Below are 10,224 nucleotides of genomic sequence, written 5' to 3'. Positions count from 1 at the left end.
ATATACTTGGAAAATTGAACGTTGGCTTCAAGAAATTAACTTCCTCAGTCTTTCTTGTTAGCAAATTTTTATTTCTGTATTTAATTCTGTTATTAATGGTGAATAACTGCTTTCACTTTGGCAGTCTGCCAAGCACTTGCTGATTTGAATATAATGTCTTTTTAGCCCTCTTCACCTAAATTTCCAGAAGACTTCGATGATGAAGAGCATACTAAGCAGGTAATTTTCTGATGCTTTAATTACCATGTCTTCAGTCTTAGGTTTTAATTACTGTTTTTCTTCTTTTTCAATTAGTAATCTTCTGCCACTTGTTCTCTTGTGTCCTGGGGAAAATGCAGGAAAAATATCAAAGATGAAGCACCAACAATGTTATTTAGACTTGAAATACACTATAAAAATGCCTAAAGCTGGTATAGAAAATTAACAAACTACAGGGTTCCTTCATGTGGTTTATTGTGCTTTTAAAGTGCTATTCGGACCTTTGGCTTAGCTGTTGGGAAAAAAAAATGCTTTTATAGCTCATTATTTTAGATAAAGCTTAGAACTTTAGAGAAAAAATGTAATTTAAAGTAATTTTGTTCTGGATTGTGTTTGAAGTAGCTCAGACGTGGAGAAAAACGTTGCATTTTCTAGATGATCTGATGTAGTAGTTTATAGCAAAATAATATAACCCATACACCTTAGATACCTGAGTGTGTGTGTGTGACTTATGTCAGAGGCTAATTTTGGCATCTAAATACTATGAAAACATAACATAATTATTAGTCAATTTATGTATTGCGTCACTTTTTTTCTTTTTCTTTTTTAAACTTCCAGAATGCATGTGCTCACCAGAAAGGGGTGGGGGTGGAGGCTGAAAAAACACCACCACCCCCCCGGTGGAATGGCCGGCCACCCTGCAGTCTCTTCTCCTCCATTCTGTCAAGATTTGGGGCACACACCCTCATGCACCTGGCATGTCCATGTGGGACCCTGCTGCCTTTAACCACCAGGCCGCCAGGTGGCCCTGTATTATATTTCCGGTGTGCCTTTTTTCTTAGTGCCAGTTATTTATTTTGATGAAACCTTTAGTAGTTAATACTTTTGACATATAGAAGTTTATTCCTTAAACTGATTTTTGATCATTATGATCAAGACAAACACCTTATTTAAATTTTTTTCCTTAGGTTTTTGCCACAGAGCATGTGCGTTCACCAGAAAGAGAGAGAGATGTGGATGCAAATGGCCACGCCACAATCCCTTCTCCTCCATTCTCTCAGGATTTTTTTAAATAATAATTTTATTTAACTTTATTTAATTTTTAATCTTGGCCAGAGAGGGACAGAGAGAATATGCACACACGTGAGAGAAGGAAAGTGAGAAAGCAAACCGCTAGGTCTAGGACTCGAACTGCAGCCAGCCCTGTGGGAGTCCAGAGCCCTTAACCATCATGCCACCTGCTGGCTTCTCTCAGAATTTTGGGCACACTCACCAAGTGTGATTGTCAAGCCACCAGGTCCAGGACTGAGTGTGATTGACCATGTGAGAATCCAGCACCTTAACCTCCATGCTACTCTTCCCCCTTATTTAAACAATTAACACTGAAACAGAAACATAGAACATTGCATTGATTTGCTACTTCTTGCTTATCCGTTATGTAGCGGAATGAACATGCTACTTCATTTTACTAGACTTTAATTTTCCTCATTTGGAAAATAAAGGGATTAAGTACCCTTTATTTATATTAGCACTAGCATTCTGTAATTTAGTAATACTTAACATGACATTTATTTATGGCTATAAGGACATGTTCTGCTTCATCTATTAATTAGTGGAGAACCGCTAGAAAATACTGTGAGTCATGATTTGCGCCTTTGGTTAGCTGTGATTATCTGTTTGGACTGAGTCATAGCCCATGTTTCTGGGTGTCTAAAGTGCATGTTCATTTCACAGCTTTCCCGTAATAGGTCATTCTCATTCACTACTTGCATTATTTATTTATTTAGAGGACTTTTTGCTGTAGGGCACATGGGCTTGCTGTAGGGGCAGAGAGAAAGAGAGACAGAAAGCAAGAAATCACCCCCCACAGGAGATAGCCAAGCCTCAATCCCCTCTCCTCCATTCTCCCCTTGGAATTTTGGGCATGCATGTACAGACACCTGGCATGAGTTTCAAGCTCTACTGGGTCCAGGACTCAAACCACAGCTGGCCACTATGCCATTGGCTAGTCCCTAGTATCAGATATTTATTAGGTGCCCTTGAGTGTCTGATTTCGGCTACATGAAATCAGCACCAGAACCACCACACCACATTCCACAGCATGCTGTTGCTTTTTATCTGAAAGAGGCAACATAAAAAATGCTTATGGACTGAAAAGGACATCATTTTTGCATACACAGAAATTAAGCCGTGTAACAGGGACTGTTATGCCGAATAATAGGATTTTTATCAGTTTAACGTAACATAACTGTCACAAAATTTGTATCATGTCAGTTTCATTCTTCATAATAAAATTCTCACATCACACAAAAGGTAATTACCTATATTTTTGTATTAGTCTAAAACAGGAGTAGGGGTGGGGTGGGGGAGCAGTATTTTAAAGGTAAGTAATTAGGGCCTGCCACTGGCATGGTTGTTGAGGCAGCTGGATTCCACATAGCCAACTACACAGTTCAAATCCTGGACCAGGTGACTTGAAAAACACACCAGGTGCATGCGCATGTATGCCCCAAATTCCATCAGGAGGTAGAGATGGAGGAAAAGAGATTACACATGACTCTTCTCCATGGGGGGATTCTTTCTCACTTTTTCTCTCTCTTTCCAGCAAGCTCATGTACCCTCTGACAAAAATAAAATTTAAAATTTTTGAAGTGGAGGAAAATTATAAAACCAAAATGTTTTACATTGCTTTAAGAATTCCAGGATGGGGGCCAGCAGATGACATAATGATTATGTCACTGGACTCCCATGTAGTCAACAGCTGTTGGAGTCCTGGACCCAGCAGCTTAAAACTCACTCCAGGTGTGTGTGCATGCATGCCCAAAATCCTGAGAGAAGAATGGAGAGGGGATTGTGGCATGGCCATCTGCCCTGGGGGGTGACTTCTTGCTTCTGTCTTTCTGTCTCTGTCTTTCCAGTGAGCACATGCACCCAATAGCAAAAATCTCGATTAAAAAAAAAAAAATTCCAGCAGCTACTATGCTTTATAATTTCTGCTGCAGCTAGCCATCTGAAGCTATTTGTCTTTTCTTACATCTTTTTATAAAATATGTTGTGTTCATAAGGCTTATTTGCTTTCATGTATGTATTAAGTTTTGGGTTTGTTTGTTTGTTCAGTTGTTTCTGATGATAAAATATAAAATGGTCCTCAGTTATTCTTTTCTTGTTTTGAAGCCTGGGTCTTGCCATGCTACAGCCTTCCTACCTTAGCATTTCCCTGGGACTACAGGTACACACAACCAGGCTCAACTTTAGACTAGGCTAGAAGTTGAACCCAGGCCTTCCATGTGTCCCAGCCTCTGGCGCACAGCATCTTAGCAGTGCATGCACTGCAACTGGGCCAGCTTCCACCTTTTAAGAAATATTCACTACATCATCACACATTTCTGTGGCCATAAGAAAGTACAGAGAAAAAAATGATATAGTCAGAGATTTCAGAAAAACCAATTGAAATGCACCAACCAAGTGCCAGAGGTATGGTGTCTTTTCTTTAAACTGACCTCTGACCCTTCAGGAGCATTCCTAGGCCTTATTGGTTGCATCCCATCAGCAGTGTGCCTGGATGTCATTATAGAAATCTGTCATCTCCTGGCTGTTGAACCACGACCCAGCAAAACGGCCCACAGCCACAGAGCTGCTCAAGAGTGAGCTGCTGCCCCCGCCCCAGATGGAAGAATCCGAGCTGCATGAAGTCCTGCACCACACCCTGGCCAACGTGGATGGGAAGGCCTACCGCACCATGATGGCCCAGATCTTCTCTCAGCGCGTCTCCCCTGCCATCGACTACACCTACGACAGCGACATACTGAAGGTGAGCTTAAGCCACACTCACAGAGGGAGGTTTACCCTGTCAACAAAAGGATCCAGTCAGTTCTTCCTTTCTCATGGATCCTTCTAATGCCACCAGCATAAGTTCTTAGTCTGAGGTCCAAGAACCCCTCAGAGTACATGCACATGCACCCTGTGTGCATACGCCTTATTCTGGGAGGGAGAGCCCCACTTTTAAGCATTTATTTGAAGGAGTTCTTGATGCACTCTCTTCCCAACCCACCTGAGAGATTAATAAGAAATATTTTGAACATTATCTTTAAAATTCAGTAGTTTGAAATTTTGTTTATTAACTGTCAAGAACTATGGAGTATGAGCAAAAATTTTTTGATATGTAAAGTAAACGTTAGTGGAAAAATGTAAAAATAAATAAATAAATGTAAAAAACAAAAACAGTACATTTAGAAACTGAACTCTGGCCACACTGTCTCCAGCTGAAAACAGCCCACTGGCTCAGATCGGGGTGAGTGGTAGAGTAGAGCTCCCACTGCCTCGGGAAGCTTCTGGCAATGTGGATGCCCAGGCCCCGCAGCAGATCCTGTGGCTCAGTCTCCGAGCATGTCTAGAACTTACTTAAAAGCTCCTAGGTGGTTTTTGAAGTCTTGCCAGCTTGCCAGTTTGGGGAGCCTTTAATGTTTTATTTCTTAAAAAAAAAAATGTCTACAACAATATAGCAACATGTTAAAATTCAGTAAAGTTGGGTGGGCAGATAATAGATATTATATTTTCCATGTGTTTCTGTATGCTTAAGACATACTTTTTAAAAATAGAGTAGCAGAGGAAGTAGTGGTAAAACTTGTACAAGATCAGTATAGAGTTTAGAAACCAAAGTTTTTGCTGGATGACAATATTAGAAAGTATTTGCAGGATTATAGGTGACTTATTACCTTTTGTCTTTTTGCTTATCTGATGTTTCTCAACTTCTGTAGTGAAATGGTATTACTTTTGTAGTGAAAAAGATAAAAAAGAAAGTTCTTGGCAAAATTAATAAATGCTATGTAGCTTTTCTTTACTTTTCTTTTTTTTTTTTTTGAGAGTTTTTTTTGCTATAGGGCACATGTGCGCGCCAAAAAGACAGAGACGTAGAGACGGAAAGTGAGAAGTCTCCCCCAGGGAAGATGGCCACACCACAATCCCTTCTCCATTCTTCTTTCGGGATCTTAGGCACTCATGCACACACGCCTGGCTTGAGTTTAAGCCACTGTGTCCAGGACTCGAACTGCAGTCAACTACATGGGAGTCCAGCGACATAGCCATTACGCCAACTGCTGGTCCCAATGCTATGTAGCTTTCAAGAGGCCTATGCTGAATCCTCTTAGTATATGGGAAGGGGCCTTGTTTAGTTTTTTTTTTTTTTAAGAATTATTTTATTTAACTTTATTTATTTACTCATTTATTTCTTATTAATTTGACATATTAATTTGACCAGAGAGGAACAGAGTGAGAGAGAGAGAAAGTGAGAAAGCAAGCCACCAGGTCCAGGACTCGAACTGCGGTCAGCCATGTGGGAGTCCAGCACCCTTAACCACCATGCCACCTGCTGGCCCCCGGGAAAGAACCATTTTGTGGTTAGAGATTTGATCTCTCCCCAGTATCCCTGGGAGGCCTCGTCTGATTGTTTGAGCAACTCTCTCTGAGAGACCTCTCTGCATGCAATTACGAGATTGGACTCGGAATCCAGGTGGCCTTTCCATTGCTGGAACGGTAAGCTCTTGCATTTAGAAGCAGGATATACTGTAAAACATGTAGTCTCCTCTCTGCATGTATTCAGAGAGGGATCACTTGTTGAGATCTCTTTTCTGCTCCTGGGAATAAGGAATATAGGCCTACTGTGAGCCACAAAGTAATATTTTAAAGGAACCCTTTGATTAGGCTTTAGTGATGACATTTTAATTGGTACTATTTTAGGGCAACTTCTCAGTTCGTACAGCCAAGATACACCAACATGTCTGTGAAACCATCATCCGCATCTTTAAGAGACATGGTATGTCCTTTTTAAAAAATTATGTTCTTTCTCATATAGTTTATTTTCATCATTAGAAAGCACTATTAGTAGATTTGGGTACAACCTTGTTTTACTTTTAAAATCAGTTACAAGTAGTTGACATTATATGGAATTTTATACTTATTTTTACAGTTCTACTTGTTGAGGAGAAATTGATTTGAATATTAGACCCTTGTCACTAAACTGCAGTGGAATTATGGGGTCATAAATATGACTATATTGACAAATTTAGCCATAGGTGAGCTCCCCGTTTGTAAATGTAGAGCGTTGAAGAAAAACTGATGATGATTTTAGCACTCCCAGTAGCGGCCCCACGTTTGTTCATTTTAGGTTGTTTCCTAGGAAGAGTGAAACCTGAGGATCAGTTATTTTTTCTGGTTTGGTGTAGGAGCTGTCCAGCTGTGTACCCCGCTACTGCTTCCCCGAAACAGGCAGATGTACGAGCACAACGAAGCCGCCTTATTCATGGACCACAGTGGGATGTTGGTGATGCTTCCCTTCGACCTGCGGGTGAGGCTGGAACACTGCTGGCATTCGGGAGACCGTGTTTGGACACATGAATGACATCTCTGTTAAAGGACTGCCCCACCACTCCTTTTTTCCCCTAGCCTTATATTCTAAGTGTCACCTTTAGGACATGTGTTCTTTTTTAGAGAGATTTGTTTGCTATAGGGCACGTGTGCTCACTAGAGAGACAGAGTGACAGAAAGCAAGAAATCACACCCCATGGGGGCTTGGCAATGCCACAGTCCCTTCTCCTCCATTCTCTTCTTGGGATTTTGGGCATACACACACACACACACACACACACACACACACACACACACACATGCCTGGCATGAGTTTTAAGCTGCTGGGTTCAGGACTCAAACCATGGTCAACTACGTGAGAGTCCAGTGATGTAACTGTTATGCCATCTGCTGGTCCCAGGACATGTTCTTAAGGTATTACCAGGACAAGCAAGTTACTGAAGTTTAGTGAATGTCTGACCCAGAATGTGTCCGCCTTGCTAAGCACAGGTGTGTATAGCCCTAGGAAGCAGAACCTCACGTGGTAAGTGCCAAAGGTGCCCCTCGGGTTGAGCGCCACAGAGTGACCATAGCAGGTCAATATGAATGTCGGGTTTTTGTTTTGTTTTTTGTTTTGTTTTGTTTTGTTTTGTTGGGGGGGGGGGAGGTTTGCCATAGAGCCTGTGCACTCACTGGAGAAAGAAAAGGTGGAGAGGGAAAGTAAGAAATCACCCCCTGAGGGAACGGCCATGCCACAATTCCTTCTCCTCCACTCTCCTCTAGGGATCTTGAGCATGTAAGCACACGTACCCACCCTGTTTTTGAAGTCACTGGGTCTGGAACTTGAACCACACAGTCAGCCATATGGAATCCATCTGCCTTAACCAACAGGTCACTGGCTGGTCCAAAATGTCATTTTTGTTTTGTTTTTACTTCCTAGTTAGATCTTCATTTGCATACTAGTACATGAATGTCTGGAAATTGCTTTTTCTTTTTTTTTTTTAATGAACAGGAGGGGCAGTGGGAGAAAGGGACATAACTTTTATTTTTTATTGGCAGAGGGCATGTGCACTCCCAGACAGAAGACAGAAAGCATTACCCAAGGGGGTAACCCAGTAATCCCTTTCCTCCACTTTGCCATGCCATCAGGATTTTGGACATACATGTACATGTGCCCAGGATGTTTTTCATACTGCCAGGGCTGAGATTTGAACCACAGTCAACTATGTGGAACTTGGCTCTTCATGCACAGAACTTTAACCACTGAACTACAGGGTTGGCCTTAGTTTTTTTTTAATGATAGAGCACATGAGAGAGAGAGAGAGAGGCAGGCAATGTCAACATTCTCATCCTGGCACAATATCCTTTCCCTAGCCTTCTAGCTCCTCAGGATTCTGGATTCCTGCACACATGCTGGCATGTTTTTAGACAACCCAAGGATCTCAACCCACAGTCAGCTATTTATATAGCTCCAGCCTTGCACCATAGTAGCTGAGCCAGCTACTTGTATTTCTGACAGCCTTTTCATGTCGGCATCCTCCTGCCCAACTTCTAATTGGCTAGAACTTCAGGTACATGCAGTCAGGTGCCTGTATTCAGGTTGCTCCAAGAACCAAACCAAACCCAGTTCCATGGGACTTCCAGCCCCTCAAGCAGTTGTGCTACCCATGTGCCACCAGAGCTGGGCATAGACGATTATATTCTTGTAATAACAAGAGACATTGCTGATTGGCTGTACTGAGTTTCGCCCTTGCTTTCTTGCTTCTTACCCCCAGGGCTGCCTTTGATGGCAGCAGTCTTAGAAGTCATTCACTTACATAGTGTTGGCTGCCAGCAAGCTCCTCTGTGGCACTGTACAGCAGGGCAGAGGAAAGCATTTGAAAGGTAGTGAAAACACCTACAAGTATAAACACAAGCAAAGGATACCAAGCAGTTCTCAAAAACAAACGCACATGGTGTATTCTGAAAAGATGTTTAGCCTCACTAATAAGGAAATGCAGAGCTATCTCGGCTTCCCCCATAAGACAGCATAAGTATTTAATATCTTCCATAGATGATAGGGGTGTAGGAAAATAGGAAATTTCATTCATTGCTGGTAGGAGTGTGAATTGCTAAACCTTTAGAAAAGTAGTCTGAATGTAGTAGTCTAATGAATTTTTTTCTAAAATTTGATGCACATACTATGCTTTTTGAGCTAGCATTTCCACTTTGAGAAATGTATTCAAACAAATAAAAACATTACAGCAACTTCTCCATAGCCTAGTGGTTAAAGAATCGGATTCCAAATGGCTGACTCTGGTTTGAATCCTGTCCCCAGCAGCTTAAAAAACACTGGGCATATGTGCATGTATGTCTAAAATCCCAACAGGATAGAGAAATGGAGGATGGGGGATTATAGTATCACACCTCATTGTGCTTTCTCCCTCTCTTTTTCTGCCTGTCTCTTTGGTAAGTTCATGCAACCTCTGGCAATTAAAAAACAAACAAAAAACCATATTAGTGTTCAAATGTTAAAAGGATACTGTCATATCATGATGGTCAAAACTAAGAACTGCATGTTCATCAAGAAGAAAATGGTAAATAATTAGTCATCAATATTATACATTATTAAGGAGCCATTAGAAAGAAAATGTAAGGGAATCAGCAGATGTAATGGTTGTGTTGCTGGATTCCCACATGGTCGACCATGATTCAAGTCCCAGACCCAGCAACTTAAAACTTAAGCCGGGTGCATGTGCATATGTGCCCAAAATCCCAAGAGGAGAATAGAAAAGAAGGGATTGCAGCATGGCCATCTCCCCTGGGGGTGATTTCTTGCTTTTTGTCTCTCTCTCTGTATCTCTCTGGTGAGCACATGCACCCTAATGCAAAAATCTCTCTTGAAAAAAAATGTAAGGCCAACAGGTGCCACCTGTTAAGTGTCTAGATTCCACATGGTTGACTCTGATTTAAATCCCAGACCCAGTGGCTTGAAAAATCACACAGGCATGTGTGTATGCCCAAAATCCTAAGAGGAGAATGGAGAAAGGATTGCAGCGTGGCCATCTCCCCAGAGGGTAATTTCTCATTTCCATCTCCCCAGAGGGTGATTTCTCATTTTCTCTCCTCTCCAGCAAGCGCACATGCCCTATGGCAAAAATCTGAAGAAAAAAAGAAAATTTAGATCTATATATTTTTAAAGATTAAAAGAACTTTAAAACTTTGTTTTTCAGGTCCCTTTTGCAAGATATGTGGCAAGAAATAATATATTGAATTTAAAGCGGTAAGAAGCAATAAGGGGTTCCATTTGGTAGGTGTGGGAAAGAAACTAAGAATGTTTTATCTTCAGTGATCCTTACGCAGTAAAGAATTCTGGCTGAAAGCGTTGAGCTCAGACTGTGATCTAAAAGCCCAGCCACAGTACCCCTTTCTCTAGGCTGCCTGCCTGCCGCCCTTTCTTTAGCAGGGATGTATCAATTCGGTATCGTGACTTCCCTGTAGTCTAGTCCGTGCCTTCTCCATGTCCCCAAGCAACATAACTAATTATTTTCACAAATGGTTGTCTGAAAAACATCTGGCTATTCTTGATCACAGATGGCCCCTTTTAAACTTTAATTGGAGGACAAATGGCCAGTAGTCTCTGTGTGAAAACTGCCTACACAGGTGACCGAACAAAAGCTGCTGGCGGAGAACGGAGCGAACACC

At 41.6% G+C, this 10,224-nt stretch overlaps 1 protein-coding gene across 1 annotated transcript in view; it reads left to right on the top strand.

Annotated features, from left to right (window-relative positions):
- EIF2AK4 (eukaryotic translation initiation factor 2 alpha kinase 4) overlaps window positions 1-10,224 on the top strand; it is a 125,496-nt gene that overhangs the window by 83,094 nt on the left and 32,178 nt on the right. The window contains exons 20-24 of the mRNA XM_006158705.2: window positions 166-219; window positions 3,773-4,009; window positions 5,935-6,010; window positions 6,420-6,541; window positions 9,753-9,802. Coding sequence (XP_006158767.1) covers window positions 166-219; window positions 3,773-4,009; window positions 5,935-6,010; window positions 6,420-6,541; window positions 9,753-9,802 — 539 coding nt within the window. The remainder of the gene's footprint in view (window positions 1-165; window positions 220-3,772; window positions 4,010-5,934; window positions 6,011-6,419; window positions 6,542-9,752; window positions 9,803-10,224) is intronic.

The sequence above is a fragment of the Tupaia chinensis genome, unplaced genomic scaffold (genome assembly GCF_000334495.1).
Source record: "Tupaia chinensis unplaced genomic scaffold, TupChi_1.0 Scaffold000605_1, whole genome shotgun sequence".
Classification (NCBI taxonomy): domain Eukaryota; kingdom Metazoa; phylum Chordata; class Mammalia; order Scandentia; family Tupaiidae; genus Tupaia; species Tupaia belangeri.
The sequence above is the reverse complement of the archived record's forward strand: the minus strand, read 5'-3'. Positions and strand labels throughout refer to the sequence as shown.